Genomic DNA, 17,366 nt, shown 5'->3' with positions numbered 1-17,366 from the left:
GTGAACAGCAGAGGGGACAGGGGGCACCCCTGCCTCGTCCGTCGATACAGCCGGAAATACTCCGACCTCCGCTGGTTCGTGACCACACTCATCACCGCGGCTTTATACAGGAGCTTAACCCAACTAATAAACCCTCCCCCGAACCCAAACCTCCTCAACACTTCCCAGAGATACTCCCACTCTACCCGATCAAAGGCCTTCTCCACGTCCATGGCTGTCACTATCTCCGCTTCTCCCTCCACCGATGGCATCATTATCACATTTAGGAGCCTTCGCACATTAGTGTTTAACTGTCTACCCTTTACGAATCCTGTCTGGTCCTCGTGAATCACCCCTGGGACACAGTCCTCAAGGCCAACCTTTTTGCCAGCAACTTAGCATGTACGTTAAGGAGCGAGATCGGTCTATACGACCCACATTGCAGTGGGTCCTTATCCCGCTTCAAAATCAAAGAAATTGTCGCCTCCGACATTGTCGGGGGCAGGGTCCCCCCCTCCCTGGCTTCATTGAAGGTCCTTACCAGCAACAGGGCTAACAGGTCTACATACTTCCTATAAAACTCCACCGGGAACCCATCCGGCCCCAGGGCCTTCCCTGCCTGCATGCTCCCTAGTCCTTTAACCAGCTCCTCCACCCCAATTGGCGCCCCCAAACCAGCCACCTCCTGCTCCTCCACCCTTGGGAACCTCAATTGGTCCAAGAATCGTCGCATCCCCTCTTTTCCCCCTGGGGCTGGGACCTATACAGCTCCTCGTAAAAGGCCTTAAACGCCTCATTCACTTTCCCCGCACTCCGCACCGTAGTTCCCCTGCCATCTTTGATTCCACCTATTTCCCTCGCTGCCATCCTCTTACGGAGCTGATGTGCCAGCATCCGACTCGCCTTCTCCCCATATTCATATATCGCCCCCTGTGCCTTCCTCCACTCTGCCTCTGCCTTCCCTGTGGTCAACAGGTCAAACTCTGTTTGGAGACTTCGTCTCTCCCTGAGCAGTCCCTCATCTGGAGCCTCTGCATAGCTCCTGTCCACCCTTAAAATCTCCCCCACTAACCTCTCCCTTTCCCTGCCCTCTCTCTTCACCCTGTGAGCCCTGATGGAGATAAACTCTCCCCTGACCACCGCCTTCAGCGCCTCCCATACTACTCCCACCTACACCTCCCCATTGTCGTTGGCCTCCAGATACCTTTCGATACACCCCCGCACCCTCCTTCGTCTGCCAGCAGTCCCACATCCAACCTCCACAGCGGGCGTTGGTCCCTCTCCTCCCTCAGCTCTAGCTCCACCCAATGCGGAGCATGGTCTGAAATGGCTCTGGCCGAATACTCCGTTCCCTCCACTTTCGGGATCAATGCCCTGCCCAGAACAAAAAAATCTTTCCGGGAGTAGGCCTTATGGACGTGGGAGAAAAAAGAAAATTCTCTGGCCAAAGGCCTGGCAAATCCCCAAGGATCTACTCCCCCCTTCTGGTCCATGAACCCCCTAAGCACCCCGTCCTAGATCTAGATCGATGTAATGCTGGCTCCAGCACCGTATTAAAATCCCCCCCCCCCCCCCCCCCCCCCCATTATCAAGCTCCCTACCTCCAGGTCTGGAATACGCCCCAACATCCGTTTCATGAATCCAGCATCGTCCCAGTTCGGGGCATATACATTCACCAGTACCACCTCCGTCCCCTGCAACCTACCACTCACCATCACGTATCGGCCTCCCTTGTCCGCTACTATGTTCTTGGCCTCAAACGACACCCGCTTTCCAACCAGTATTGCCACCCCTCTATTTTTCTCATCCAGCCCCGAATGGAACACCTGTCCTACCCATCTCTTCCTTAACCTGACCTGATCTGCCACCTTCAGATGTGTCTCCTGAAGCATGACCACGTCTGCCTTCAGTCCCTTTAGGTGCGCGAACACTCGGGCCCACTTAACCGGCCCATTTAGGCCTCTCACATTCCACGTGATCAGCCGGATTGGGGGGTTACCCCCCCCCCCCCACTCCCCCACTAGCCATCACCTATCTTAGGCCAGTCCCGTGCTCGCGCCTCCCGCATCCTCCAGTCTCCCAGGCGGGGAACCCCCGTCCCGACCACCTCTTCCATTTTCAGTTCCCCCTCGGACAGTGCAGCAGCAACCCTAAAGAAAACACTCCCCCCCCCCCCACTAGATCTACATCTAGCTCTTTTGCTCCCCCCATATTACTTCCGTGAGTCAGCTGACTTCTGCTGACCCCGGCTTCCCCCGCCTTCCCGTTGATCTCCCCTGTGTGCGAGTCTCTCCTCCTCCTTACCTTCCTCCATCCCCCCCCCCGCTTTTGGCGCGGAAAAAAGCCTGCGCTTTCCTGAATCATCCCTGCCCCCTGTGGCTCCGCTCCTGTTGCGGCCCTTATCCCAGTTCCCTCATCCCCGAGTCTCACCTCCCTCCAGCACTGACGCCCACATTCCCCATCATCATCATCTCGTCTACAGAAAAGAAAAAAGGAATTTTAACCAGAACTCCAGCCACATCCCCATCCATCATCCCACCCATGAAGTATTCTTTGCGCATATTTACAACCCCATCTCCCCCCGCAACCACATCCCCTCAGTTCGAGTCCAGTTTTTCCGTCTGAATAAAGGTCCAAGGCTCTTCTGGCATTTCAAAATAATGGTGTCGGTCCTGATAAGTGACCCACAGTCGCGCAGGCCGAACCTGACTCTTTTTTTATGCAGCACCGCCATGGCCTGGTTGAAGCCAGCTCTCCTCCTTGCCACCTCCGCGCTCCAATCCTGGTAAACTCGGATCACCGGGTTCTCCCATCTACTGCTCCGCCCCTTCTTGGCCCATCTCAGCACACTTTCTTTGTCCGCGAAGCGATGGAACCTTGCCACTATCGCCCTTGGCGGCTTATCAGCCTTGGGTCTCCTCACCAGGACCCGGAGGGCCCCTTCCAGCTCCAGGAGGCTCGGAGAGGCCTCCGCCCCCATCAGCGAATGGAGCATCATACTCACGTATGCCCCGGCATCAGCTCCCTCCACTCCTTCGGGAAGACCCAGAATCCGGAGGTTCTTCCTCCTCGACCTGTTCTCCAGGACCTCAATTCTCTCGGCCCACCTCCTGTGCACCGCCCCGTGGGCCTCCATTTTTACCGCCAGGCCCAGGATCTCGTCCTCGTTGGTATTCACTTCATCATTCACCTCAAGAAGCTCTACCGCCTGGGTCTTCTGGGTCTCCCTCAGCCCCTCAATCGCCAACAGCATTGGCGCCAGCGCCTCCTTTTTCAGCTCCTCCACACATCGCTTGAGGAACTCCTGCTGGTCTGGTCCCCACGCTGCTCGCTCTCCACCATCTTGCTTTTTTCCCCTCGTTTTGGTCTCTGCTCCAGGGCCTCTTTTCTCGTCGTTCCACCGCTGATCTCTGCCATATATTGTAAGGGGGGACCTTACTGCACCTTCCCACACGGGATTGATTCAAAAGAAAGCTCCGTTGGGGCTCCTCTGGAGAGCCCGAAAGTCCATTGTCGTGGGAGCTGCCGAAACGTGCGGCTTAGCTCCGCATCGCCGCAACCGGACGTCCACAGTGGTTATTACAAAGTCTACTTTACTTACTTAGCAACGCGGGACCCAGGATCGAAGCTACTAAGTGGGAAGTAGATCAAATCTTCTATGAAGATATGGGTTATACCAGGGGATAAGTTGAAACACTAGTTTGACCCGAATAACACCCACCTAAGTCTGCATAGGAGTCGGAGTGAGAATCCCTGTTCACCATTTAGAATGCCTGATTGACCCTTTTTGGTCCAGGGGGAATTCTAATAGTGGTGAGTTTTTTTTTTACTTCATAACCCAGAACTCAAGTTCTGCAATCTCTCTCCATTTAAATGTCGATACCTGTCTGGTACGGCCGCATTTGGAGTATTGCGTACAGTTCTGGTCACCGCATTATAGGAAGGACGTGGAGGCTTTGGAGAGGGTGCAGAGGAGATTTACCAGGATGTTGCCTGGTATGGAGGGAAAATCTGATGAGGAAAGGCTGATGGGCTTGAGGTTGTTTTCGTTGGAGAGAAGAAGGTTAAGAGGAGACTTAATAGAGGCATACAAAATGATCAGGGGGTTGGATAGGGTGGACAGTGAGAGCCTTCTCCCGCGGATGGATATGGCTGGCACGAGGGGACATAGCTTTAAACTGAGGGGTAATAGATATAGGACAGAGGTCAGAGGTAGGTTCTTTACGCAAAGAGTAGTGAGGCCGTGGAATGCCCTACCTGCTACAGTAGTGAACTCGCCAACATTGAGGGCATTTAAAAGTTTATTGGATAAACATATGGATGATAATGGCATAGTGTAGGTTAGATGGCTTTTGTTTCGGTGCAACATCGTGGGCCGAAGGGCCTGTACTGCGCTGTATAGTTAAAAAATAAATATTGTTTTATTTCATACTTCCTGACAAAGCAGACAATTCACATTTTCCCAAGTTATGCTCCATCTGTCAGTTTTTTGCCCACTCACTTAACCTATTTGTAGTCCTTTGCAGAGTCCTTAATTCCACGTCACAAATTACTGTCCGACCTGTCTTTGAGTCATCAGAAAATTTAGCCACCAGACATTCAATCCCATCATCCAACACATTCATATAGATTGTAAATGGTTCCGAGCACTGATCCTGGTGACATTCCACTTGTCACATCTTACCCACCCAGAAATGACCCATTTATACCGACTGGCTGCTTCCTGTTCGCTAACCAATCCTCTATCTATGCTGATATGTTGATCCCACACCATGAGTTCATATTTTGTGTATTAACCTTTGATGTGGCACCTTTGGAATTCCCTTCTGGAAATCCAGATAAAGCACATCTACAGGTACCCCTTGATTGACATCCCGTGTTACTTCCTCAAGCATCTTGATAAATTAGTCAATCACGATTGATTCCCTGAACGCCATTTTCAAACACTGTATCAAAAGAAAAATCAAATCTCCTCTACCCCTCTGGCTCCATTGCCAATTACCTTAGAGGGACTCACTTTCTGTTAAAGAGCCTGTCAACCTCTCTCACCCACTTTCCTGAAAGTGAACATATTTAATCAGGAAAAGTCCAACAAATTCAAATATTTTCCTGTTAAAAGTTTATTGACGAAACAGGACATGGTTAAAAAAAACCTAACAGAAAATTACTTGAGGATCAATGACAACCAAACAGGATGTTCACAATGTTCTGGTCCCAAATGATTTCCCTTCGGCTCCTCTGTACCCTGTTCCCGTGACCCCCCCCCCCCACCCCCGCTTTGGACACAGGGGCACTGAACCCTGGAGGTCACATCATCATCAGCCCTGTCACCGCCCCCCCCCCCGCCCCCGAAACCTGATTAGTTGGATGTCCAATTCCCACTCAGTCCTCCAGCACCTTCCTGTCTCTATTAACGATGCCCATGGCAGTTCCCCAACTGGGGTGCAGGCCCCGTTATTCTCAGCTAAATTCAGCCCTCAGCTCCATCACCTGGCTGTCATTGACATGAGCAATAGAGACTGAAAGGTGCCCGAGGCTCAAATAGGAAGATAAAACTTGTGGATTAGGACCCCCATAAAGGTCAGCAACTTCTTATAAAAAGTCAAATTCCCAGTCAATAAATTAAAGGATCACACGACGGGACTTCCAAGTTTTATGACTTTTAATACAACAAACAAACAAACTAGAAGCTACTTTAACTCGGAAACCTACACATTAAACTATAAACTAGAACTTTGCCCTTTTACGCAATCTAAAATCACACTCCACGAGTATAGTTGCTCTGTCCTGGAAGTCGAAACTTAATTGTCTCAGAACCTGTCCAAATGATGATTCATTCCTGAGAATCTACTTCCGTTCTTCGACCAAGACACCAAGGAAAAAAAGGGAGAATAGAATAGAATGTGAACTGGCAAAATACATAAAAATGGACTGTAAAAGCTTCTGTGGCTACGTAAAAAGGAAACGTTTAGCTCAGACAAATGTTTGTCCATTACAGATAGAGTCAGGAGAATTTAGAATGAGGAATAAAGATCCCTGCAGCCACCTCGTTCAACACTCTGGGATGTAGATCATCAGCTTTTGGGGATTTATTCACTTTCAATCCCATTAATTTCTCCAGTATGACTTTTCCACCAATACTAATCTCTGCCAGTCCCTTGGTTCTCTGGTGTTTTGGGGACAATTTCTGTACCTTCCTCTGTGAAGACAGACACACATTGTTTAGTTTCTCTGCCATTTCCTTACTCCCCATTACAAACTCTCCTGTCTCTGCCTGGAATGGACCCACATTGGTCTTTGCTAATCTTTTCCTTGTCACATTCCTGTAGAAGCTTTTCCAGTTGTTTTTTATGTTTCTCCCCAGTTTGCTCTCATCAGTTTCTTGGTCCTCCTTTGCTGAATTCCAATCGATCTAATGGAATCTTTTAACTTTTCATGTTAGCTGAGGTTGCATCACTTTTCCTGTTGGATTTTTGTTCCTTAAAGGAATCTATATTGGTTGTATATATGCAAAGTAAAAGTCACAAAAATCCCAGAGGACCATAGGCTGCTCCCCTTTGACAGAGAGAGAGCTGACTGGTGGTGATTTAACCTGAGGGTCAGCACACCTCAGGCGAGGGGCCTGGTTGAGAAGGCGGGGCCTTCATGAATAAACTCAGCCAGTATGAGAGTTGAATCCTCACTGCTGGCCTTGCTCTGCATCATGAACCAGCCGTCCTGCCAACTGAGCTAACCGACCCTCTGATAAAGATGTAATAATTCCTTAAACATGAGGTATTCCCTGTACCAATCAGTTTCCCAGTCCACCTCAGACAACTTGCCCCTCACACTCTGATACTTTCCTTGTGAGGGACATCCAGATAACTTAAACAAAGGAACCATGTAACCACCAGGGCCCATCTCCATGGCAACGTGGCACGCTTTGGGGGGTTTGAAACAGAAATGGAAACTAAATATCTTCAAACTTCCAAACATCCTTTCACTGTGTGATCCTTGTGCAATTTGATGCCAGGTATTAGCAACAAGGCTCAAAGATCAACAGCCCACTGCAGGCAAAGTGGTGAGACCAGCCAGTGCAGCAGAAAGAAACCCTCTGTAGAGATCTACTATGAGGATTTAGTGAGGAGCTTGCGACACTAAAACTCAGTAGAAATTTGAGTTAAAACCTCTCGGATGCAAATAAGAATCTTTTATTGCCTCTATTTGATTACAATTAGGAGTCACTTAAATCTTATTCTCTGATAAGTCCGGCTAGCAAAAGGACTTAAAGAGAAGCAACTTGTACAGAATTTAACTTTCAAAATAATACATAAATGGTTTCTTGCTTACGGCAAACCAGCTTGCATTTACTTCAAGAGTTAGACTGGAAAGGTGAAAGTATGAAAAATAGAGACAGCGAATAGTTTAGGTCAAAGTATAGATGATTCATGAATAAAGATGGCCGCACGGACCATCACGGTTATAGGAAATCATATCAGCCTTTAGCCATCTATCTGCACCTCTATGTCATTCTAATTGGTTTGGATTAAAATCAAATGTATTTGATTTGACGGTTAGCTGTCAATCCTCAATGTGCATCATTCGTTCTAAATGTTTCATGTCTGAATATTTGTGTATGTTATGGAATGCGATTCTATGGTTATTATCAAGTCCAGTTCAAACTGGACTTCTGCTGACTTCGCTATTATCCACATTGTGGACAATAGCGCCTTAATGTTGCTATGGTGCCTGCCCTGTCCTTGGAGTGATAACTGGTACAGCTTGTGTTTTAATGCCACACTGTCTTGAACATGTATTTGTTAGAACAATGGCTTTCTCCTCTCAGCTCAGTAAACGTGCTGTTTTAATCTACAATGAAATTATGCATAAGTCAGGCTGTTTTGTGTCTCTGTTGAAGCTAGTTGAAGCTATGTGTTTTGAGATGACCTGAGATTATGAGTGCTGAAATCCTTACTTTAAAATGGGTATTAAAACTGGGGCTTAATATTTATACTAAATAGCCTTCTTTTACCTATCAGGTATGTTAGAAAATAGTTGGTTTCCATCACCCTCCGACCACCCTCACTGACCACCTGTCAGAATGAACAAAATGCAGTCCTGGATGTAGAGCAGAAACAACAACAGCAGAATCCAACCCCTGTAATCGATTGTGAAATTGTCGGTGTCACTGCAGGTGCGATTAAACATGCAATCCCGTCTCACATTGAGAGGTGGACGGCCTCTCCCCAATGTGAACTCGCTGGTGTGTCTGCAGGTGAGATAACCAAGAGAATCCCTTCCCACACTGAGAGCAGGTGAATGGCCTCTCCCCAGAGTGAACTCGCTGGTGTGTCCGCAGGTGAGATAACTGAGTAAATCCCTTCCCACACGGAGAGCAGGTGAACGGCCTCTCTCCAGTGTGAACTCGCTTGTGTGTCCGCAGGGTGGATAACTGAGTGAATCCCTTCCCACACCGAGAGCAGGTGAATGGCCTCTCCCCAGTGTGAACTCGCTGGTGTGTCCGCAGGGCGGATAACTGAGTGAATCCCTTCCCACACCGAGAGCAGGTGAATGGCCTCTCCCCAGTGTGAACTCGCTGGTGATTCTGCAGGGTGGATAAATGTGCAAATCCTTTCCCACACTGAGAGCAGGTGAATGGCCTCTGGCCAGTGTGAACTCGCTGGTGTGTCCGCAGGGTAGATAACCGAGTAAATCCTTTCCCACTCTGAGAGCAGGTGAATGGCCTCTGGCCAGTGTGAACTCGCTGGTGTGTCCGCAGGGTAGATAACCGAGTAAATCCTTTCCCACACTGTGAGCAGGCGAATGGCCTCTCCCCAGTGTGAACTCGCTGGTGTGTCTCCAGGGTGGATAACTGAGTAAATCCTTTCCCACACTGAGAGCAGGTGAATGGCCGCTCCCCTGTGTGAACTCGCTGGTGTTTCTGCAGGGTGGATAAATGTGCAAATCCTTTCCCACACTGAGAGCAGGTGAATGGTCTCTCCCCAGTGTGAACTCGCTGGTGTGTCCGCAGGGTGGATAACTGAGTAAATCCCTTCCCACACTTTGAGCAAGTGAATGGCCTCTCCCCAGTGTGAACTCGCTGGTGTTTCTGCAGGGTGGATAACTGAGTAAATCCCTTCCCACACTTTGAGCAAGTGAACGGCCTCTCCCCAGTGTGATTGCGTCGATGAACCTCCAGCTCAGATGGGAATCTGTATCCCTTCCCACAGTCCCCACATTTCCACGGTTTCTCCATGTTTTGGGTCTCCTCACATCTCTCCAGGCTGAACAATCAGTGGAAGCCTCGTCCACAACACAGGTACGGTTCCTCCCCGCTCTGAATATTGTGATGTTTTTCAGGCTGTGTAACTGGTTAAAGCTCTTTCCACAATCAGTTCACTGGAACTCTCACTCGAGTGTGTGTTGTGTGGGTCTCGGTGCTTTTCCAGTCACACTGATCCTTCCACAGTCAGTTCACTGGAACACTCTCACTCGGGTGTGTGTTGTGTGGGTCTCGGTGCTTTTCCAGTCACACTGATGTTTCCACAGTCAGTTCACTGGAACACTCTCACTCGGGTGTGTGTTGTGTGGGTCTCGGTGCTTTTCCAGTCACACTGATGGTTGAAATATTTAGCTGACAGTTCAGGGAAACATTTCTCCTAGATTCAAAGGCCGATGATATCCAGGTTCCAAGGAAGGGAGTAACTGTCAGATCGAGACGTGACATTTGAGATTTCTGTCTGTAATTCTTCCTCGTCTAATATCCTGTAAAAACAATTTACAAAATTTGTCACTGTCAGTACAGGATAGAAACTCAGAACAGACAATTCTAGTTTCTATGGCACATTTTTTCCTCTCTCTTATTCCCCGAAAGCTGTAACTCTCCATCCCACACACTCCCTCCATTCTCACTCTGCTGTATCTCATATTGACCCTCCTAATTCTCCTGAAGGTGCTGATTCAGGCTGATTGACAGATCCATGCTCACAGCTTCCTGTCCAGGAGATCACAACAGTTTTAGCTGCAGTCGGCCATTCGGCCCATCGAACCTGAACCATCCAATGGGATCATTGGCAGATCTACCTCAGCACCGTTTTCCGACACTATCCCCCATATCCTTCGACGTCTACAATATCCAGAAACCTCTCAATCTGTGTCTTGAAAATACTTGGATTACTGAGGCTCCAGAATCCTTGGGGGTAGAGAATTCCAAATCTTCACCACATCGTTGAGTAAAGGGGCTGGTTTAGCACACTGGGCTAAATCGCTGGCTTTTAAAGCAGACCAAGGCAGGCCAGCAGCATGGTTCGATTCCCGTACCAGCCTCCCCGAACAGGTGCCGGAATGTGGCGACTAGGGGCTTTTCACAGTAACTTCATTGAAGCCTACTTGTGACAATAAGCGATTTTCATTTTCATTTTTCATCTCAGCTTTCTGTCCATTTACCTGCCAGTTCCGCATAACACTCGCCATCCTCATCAATCAGAAATCTGTCTGGGGGTGGGGAGGTGTCAGGCATGTGATACGGGTTTGGGAGTAGCTGCTTTTCCGCAGGTTCTGGTGCCACTAACTTATAATCTGACACTTATCCTGATTGCCTGGCACTCATCTACCTAATCCTTGAATTCATATTTGTTATCATGTCCCTGGAAGACTTCAGGGTTCGGTCTGGTAGGATTATGCTGGAAAAAGTGAAGAAATCATGAATAAAACAGCTCAGGTGGATTCAGCGGGAATGGAGCCGCCTTTTCAACATGGCGGCCTGACCCTCAGGAGGACTCTCGACCACACTCTCTCTGGGGCTCTCTGGGAGGCGGCAAAAATTATAACTGTCAACATTATCCGTGTTATTGACCAGAGGCGGAGTGCGCTGACTCAATATCTGTGAGCTCATGAGGACCACCTGCAAAACGCCATGAAGAGGCTCGATGATCCGGAGGAGAGAATCCTGAACGTTCAGCAAGATGCCTCCTTGACGGAGGCAAGAATTCAATCCTTTGAAAACCAGCCGAGTGGCTGGCGGAGGTCCTGGAGAACTTGGAGAACTGAAGGTCAGAGAAAGAACATCTGAGTCATTGGCCTGTCAGATGGTCATCATAGAATTTAGAGTGCAGAAGGAGGCCAATCGGCCCATCGAGTCTGCGCCTTAAAAACAACACCCCAGTCAGGCCCATACCTCCCCCCCCCCCCTATCCCGGTAACCCAGTAACCCCACCTAACCTTTCATTTGTACACTAAGGGCAATTTATCGTGGCCACCTAGGTGGATACCTAACCTGCACATCTTTGGACTGCGGGAGGAAACCGGAGGAAACCCACGCTGACACGGGGAGAATGTGCAGACTCCGCACAGACAGTGATCCAAGCCGGGAATCAAACCTGGGACCCTGGAGCTGTGAAGCAACTGTGCTAACCACTGTGCTACCGTGCTGCCCATAAATGATGTTTTTTTCTGTCCATTCAGTGTGGAGGTTAAGGCTCCCGTGAGGTTCTGCGAGGACCGACTGCCACGTTTTCTCAAGCTGGATGGGAAGCCTGCGCATTTCAAATTAGAAAGGGTGCATCGGTCTTTGAGGCTGAGGGATAGTTTTCATCCCAGGCCTGTAATCATTCACTTCCACAACTTGTGAGAATGTCCTGGAGAGGGAACGGCGAGGTGGCATCTGGCTCCAGGAAAGAGTGAGGATTTACTTCTTCCAGGCCTTTTCGGCAGCAACACAAACGAAGCGACGAGGCTTCGATGAAGTTCAAAGACAGCTCCAGCCTGTGGGGAGTGAATTACTTCAGGCTTTATCCTGCAACCCGAAAAATGATATCCAACAACTCCATCAAGTCGTTCAATAATCCAACTATTGCCTTGGCCTTCATTAATTCCATGAAGGGCCAGGATCTGGAGGGATGGTTTGCAGCTCGGACAAACTCAGGTTCTAATCCGGATTCTTACCCTGTCATGGTGTTGTCTGAATTTCAGAATTACAGAAATACACATAGGGACAGGAGTAGGCCATTTAGCCCCTCGAGTCTGTCCTGCCATTTAGTGAGATCATGGCTGGTCTGTGACCCAACTCCATATCCCTGAATATCTTTGCTTAACAAAACTCTACCTCAGATTTAAACTTAACAACTGATCCAGCTTCACCTGCTGTTTGTGGGAGAGAGTTCCAAACCTCTCCCACCCTGAGTGTGAAGACGTTCTTCCCAACATCTCTCCTGAACGGTCGAGCCCTGATTTTTAGACAATGATCCCAGTTTTAGAATCTCCAACCAGTATAAATAGTTTATCTTCATCGCCCCTGTCTTTCCCTGTTAATATCTTAAATACTTCAATCAGATCACACCTTAATCTTCTCAATTCTAGCAAAAACAGGCCTAATTTGTGTAATCTCTCCTCAAAATTTAACCCCTGTATTCCATGTGTCTTGGCATATCATCTTAGTAAACCTGTGTTGCACTCTCTCCAAGGCCAAAATATCCTTCCTAAGGTGCGGTGTCCAAGTGGGGTCTTGTATAGCTGCAGCACAACCTCGGTGTCTTTATATTCCAATCCTGCAGATGGGCGGCATGGTTGCACAGTGGTTAGCACTGCTGCCTCACAACTCCAGGGTCCCAGGTTCAATTCCGGCCTCGGGTGACTCTCTTGTGTCTTTCTCCCCGTGTCTGCATGGGTTTCCTCCGGGTGCTCCGGTTTCCTCCCACTGTCCAAAGACGGGCAGGTTAGCTGGATTGGCCATGCTAAATTACCCCTTAGTATCCAAAAGGTTAGGTGGGGATAGGATGGAGGTGTCGGCTTAGGCAGGGTGCTCTTTCCAAGGGCCGGTGCAGACTCGATGGTCCGAATGGCCTCCTTCTGCTCTGTATATTCTCTGATTCTATGTAAATGCCAGCATTCCATTCGCCTTTCTGATTATTTTCTGCACTTGTTCCTGGCAGTTTAGGGATCTATGCACCTGAACCCTCCAGACTCTTTGCCATCCACTGAACTTAACCTCTTTCCATTTAGAAAGCCCTCTGTTCTATTCTTTTTTGGTTCAAAACAGATAACCTCACACTCGATTACATGGAATTCCATTTGCCACAATTTTGCCCATTCACCTAGCAATTTTATGCCATCATCTAGGCTGTCCATCATGCCATCTAACTTTGTATCATCAGCAACAGTAAAGAGGCCCTTCCTCCCATTGAGTCTGCACCGACACTCGCAAAACACCTGACCGACCTGATTCCATTTGCCAGCACTTGGCCCATAGCCTTGAATGTTATGACCTGCCAAGTGTTAACCCAGGTACTTTATAACCCACCTCTACCACCCTCCCAAGCAGTGCGTTCCAAACCGTCACCATCCTCTGGGTAAAAAGGTTTTTCCTCAAGACCCTTTAAACCACCTGCCCCTCACCATGAGCTTGCATCCCCTTGTGACACCTTCAACTGAGGGGAACAGCTGCTCCCTATCCATCCTGTCCAAGCTCCTAATAATCTTGTACACCTCAATCAGCACCCCCCCCTCCACCCCCCCCCCCCCCTCCACCAGTCTTCTCGGCTCCAATGGAAAAAACCCAAGCCTATAGGATAACTCAGAAAATTGAAAGGAAAATACAGGATAATCCAGGAAACTACAAGCTGGTGAACTTTACATCAGTGGTAGGGAAATTATTGGAGAGGATTCTTCAAGACAGGATTTGCGCCCATTTCAAAGCAAGTGGACGTATTAGCGAGAGGCAGCATGGTTTGTGAAGGGGAGGTCGTGTCTCACTAACTTGATCGGGTTTTTCGAGGAAGTGACAGAGATGATTGACGAAGGTAGTAAGCCCCTTGGCAGTACAGAAGGTGAAGTCACACAGGATTTGAGAAGAGCTGATAAGATAGGTATAGCATTGGCTCGGTCATAGAAGACAGAGGGTAGCAGCAGAAGGGTGCTTTTCTGAATGGATGGCTATGACTAGTGGTGTTCAGTAGGGATCAGTGCTGGGACCTGTGCTGTTTGTAGTATATATAAATGATTTGGAGGAAAACGTAATTGCTTTGATTAGTAAGATTGCAGATGACACAAAGTTGGTGGAATTGCGGGTCGCGATGTGGACTGTCAGAGGATTCTGAAGGATATAGATCAGTTGGAGACTTGGGCAGAGATATGGCACATGGAGCCAAATGTGAGGTAATGCATTTTGGAAGATCTAATACAGGAGGGAAATATACACTAAATGGCAGAACCCTTAAGAGTATTGACAGGCAGAGGGATCTAGGTGTACAGGTCCACAGGTCACTGAAAGTGGCATCGCAGGTGGAGAAGGTAGTCAAGAAGACATACGGCATGCTTGCCTTCTTTGGCCGAGGAATTGAGTTTCAAAATTGGCTAGTCATGTTGCAGATTTATAGAACTTTTATTAGGCCACACTTGGAATATAGTGTTCAATTCTGGTCGCCACACAACCAGAAAGATGTGGAGGCTTTGGAGAGGATACAGAAAAGATTTCCAAGGATGTTGCCTGGTATGGAGCGCATTAGCTACAAGGATAGGTCGGAGAAACTTGGTTTGTTCTTACTGGAATGACGGAGATTGAGGGGCGACCTGAAAGAAGTCTACAAAATTATGAGGAGCATGGACAGAGAAGGTAGTCAGAAACATTTTTCCAGGGTGGAAGAGTCAATTACTGGGAGACACAGGTTTAAGGTGTGAGGGGCAAAGTTCAGAGGAGATGCATGAGGGAAGTTGTTTTTACACAGAGGGTAGTGGATGCCTGGAACTCACTTGCCAGAGGTGCTGGTGGAAGCAGGTATGATAGTGACATTTAAGGGACGTCTTGACAAATACATGAATAGGTTAGGAATAGAGGGATATGGACCCCGGAAGAGTAGAAGGTTTTAGGTTAGATGGGCAGCATGGTCGGTGCATCCTTGGGAAGGCCGAATAGCCTGTTCCTGTGCTGAATGTTTCTGTGCTCTTTGTTTGTTCATCCAACCTCTCTTCATAATTTAAATGTTCCATCCCATGCAACCTCCTCTGCACTGTCTCCAATCACATCCTTCCTATAATGTGACGAGCAGAAATGCTCACAGTAATGTCCCATATGCCTTTTTCACCACCCTATTAACCTGCCCTTCCACGTTCAGAGATCTCTGGACAAACACGCCAAGGTCCCTTTGTTGCTCAGAACTTCCCAGTGCCATGCTGTTCATTGAATACTTCCTTGTCACATTACGCCTTCCAAAGTGTGTCACCTCACTGTTAAGGTTTCAAATAGGGGCAGCACGGTAGCATAGTGGTTAGCACAATTGCTTCACAGTGCGAGAGTCCCAGGTTCGATTCCCAGCTTGGGTCACTGTCTGTGCAGAGTCTGCACGTTCTCCCCGTGTGCGCGTGGGTTTCCTTCGGGTGTTCCGGTTTCCTCCCACAATCCAAAGATGTGCAGGTTAGGTGGATAGGCCATGCTAAATTGCCCTCAGTGTCCAAAATTGCCCTTAGTGTTGGGTGGGGTTACTGGGTTATGGGGATAGGGTAGAGATGTGGGCCTGGGTAGGGTGCTCTTTCCAAGAGCCGGTGCAGACTTGATGGGCCGAATGGCCTCCTTCTGTACTGTAAATTCTATGATTCTAAATCCATTTTGCCACTTTTCTGCCCATTTGACCATCCCGTCTATATCTTCCTGTTACCCAAGACACTCAACCTCACTGTTAACCACCCGGCCAATCTTTGAGTCATTCGCAAGTCTCCCATGTGGGATCTTGTCAAATGCTTTATTGAAATCCATGTAAACTACATCAACTGCACTGCCCACATCCACACACCTGGTCACATGCTCAAAAAATTCAATCAAATTTGTTAGGCATGACCTCTGATAGTGTCATGCTGACTATTCCTGATCAAACCTCTCCAAGTGGAGATAAGAGTGCATCAGAATTTTCTCCAATAGTTTCCCTGCCACTGACATGAAACTCACTAGTCTGCAGTTCCCTGGCTTATCTCTACAACCTTTCTTTTTTTTTTTAAATTTAGAGTACCCAATTATTTTTTTCCAAATTAACGGCCAATTTAGCATGGCCAATCCACCTAACCTGCACATTTTTATGTTGTGGGGGTGAAACCCACACAGACATGGGGAGAATGTGCAAACTCCACAGACAGTGACCCAGAGCCGGGATTCTAACCTGGGTCCTCAGCGCCACAGTCCCAGTGCTATTGACTGCACCACATGCCACCCATTCTACAATCTTTCTTAAATAGTAGGACCACATTAGCTGTTCTCAAGTCCCCTGGCAACACCCCCGTGGCCAGAGAGGGATTAAACCTTTGGGTCAGAGCCCCAGCAATCTCCTCCCACAGCATCCTGGGACTCAATTCATCCAGAGCTAGTAATTTAATAATCTTATGGGCGGCACGGTCGCATAGTGGTTAGCACTATTGCTTCACAGCACCAGGCACATGGGTTTGATTCCGAGCTTGGTTCACTGTCTGTGCAGAGTCTGCACGTTCTCCCCGTGTCTGCGTGGGTTTCCTCCGGGTGCTCAGGTTTCCTCCCACAAGTCCCAAAAGACGAGCTTGTTAGGTGAATTGGACATTCTGAATTCTCACTCTGTGTACTCGAACAGGCGCCGCAGTCTGGCGACGAGGGGATTTTTATAGTAACTTCATTGCAGTGTTCATGTAAGCCTACTTGTGACACTAATAATAAAGATTATGAATGGGTCGAAGGGCCTCTTTCCGTGCTGAAAGACACTATGACTGTAAAGATAGAGGTGGTAGAAGGAGGGAGGGAATGACTTTATAGAGAAACTGCCAAAGCCACAACATTCACCAGCTCTGAGGACACACCTTAGCTCCCTTTCCAATCTGAAAGCAGCCTGAGCTGGATTTACATTCCCCTTAATTCATCATTGCTGGGCGATAATCCTGTACTTCCTCACCTCACACCACTGTGACAGCACCTTCACTACACAGACTGCAGCAACTGACCAAACATCACCTTCCCAGTTATTCCTGAAGGCACCGCCTTCCCAACCTGGCCCCTTGCCTGAGGTGCGGTGATCCTCAGGTCACATCACCGCCGGTCAGCTCTCTCCCGGGACCAGGCCCTGGTTCACAGCCGCCATCTTGGGGAAGCAGGACGCATGCGCTGGCATCTTGGCGATGCAACACCTAGTGGGCGGGGCCTGCAGGTTTCTGTTCCCAGCCGGGTCCTAGTGCCCGCCTGAACAATATATTGCAACAGGTTTTAAAAAAGTTTCACCCACGCCCAGGCTGAACCTCCTGTTTGGAGCCTGGAGGTGTCTGTGGGTCACGTTTACATTCAGTGTGAGAGGCTGCAGCCTCTATATAGCTACCTGAAGGGGATTAAAAGCGTTTGATTACATTTCGGGGACTTTCCAGCCATTATCAGGATGTTTGTGTGATATTTTCTTACCCTCAGTGTGATT

General features: G+C 48.6%; 1 protein-coding gene across 3 annotated transcripts; it reads right to left on the bottom strand.

Moving 5' to 3' along the window:
* Window positions 1-5,623: 5,623 nt before the first annotated feature.
* LOC140418601 (uncharacterized) lies at window positions 5,624-17,041 on the bottom strand. 3 transcript variants are annotated; one of them, XM_072502128.1, is made up of 2 exons: window positions 16,857-17,041; window positions 5,624-9,723 (listed from the first exon to the last, which is right to left on the bottom strand). In XM_072502128.1, the coding sequence occupies exon 2, from the start codon at window positions 9,212-9,214 to the stop codon at window positions 8,159-8,161; it is 1,056 nt and encodes a 351-aa protein (XP_072358229.1). In that variant the 5' UTR covers window positions 9,215-9,723; window positions 16,857-17,041; the 3' UTR covers window positions 5,624-8,158. The 3 variants fall into 3 exon arrangements, with proteins under 3 accessions (XP_072358229.1, XP_072358230.1, XP_072358231.1); XM_072502129.1 differs by having other exon boundaries at window positions 16,916-17,041; XM_072502130.1 differs by having other exon boundaries at window positions 16,964-17,041.
* Between the last annotated feature and the right edge of the window lie 325 nt (window positions 17,042-17,366).

Source organism: Scyliorhinus torazame, chromosome 5, assembly GCF_047496885.1.
Source record: "Scyliorhinus torazame isolate Kashiwa2021f chromosome 5, sScyTor2.1, whole genome shotgun sequence".
Classification (NCBI taxonomy): domain Eukaryota; kingdom Metazoa; phylum Chordata; class Chondrichthyes; order Carcharhiniformes; family Scyliorhinidae; genus Scyliorhinus; species Scyliorhinus torazame.
The sequence above is the reverse complement of the archived record's forward strand: the minus strand, read 5'-3'. Positions and strand labels throughout refer to the sequence as shown.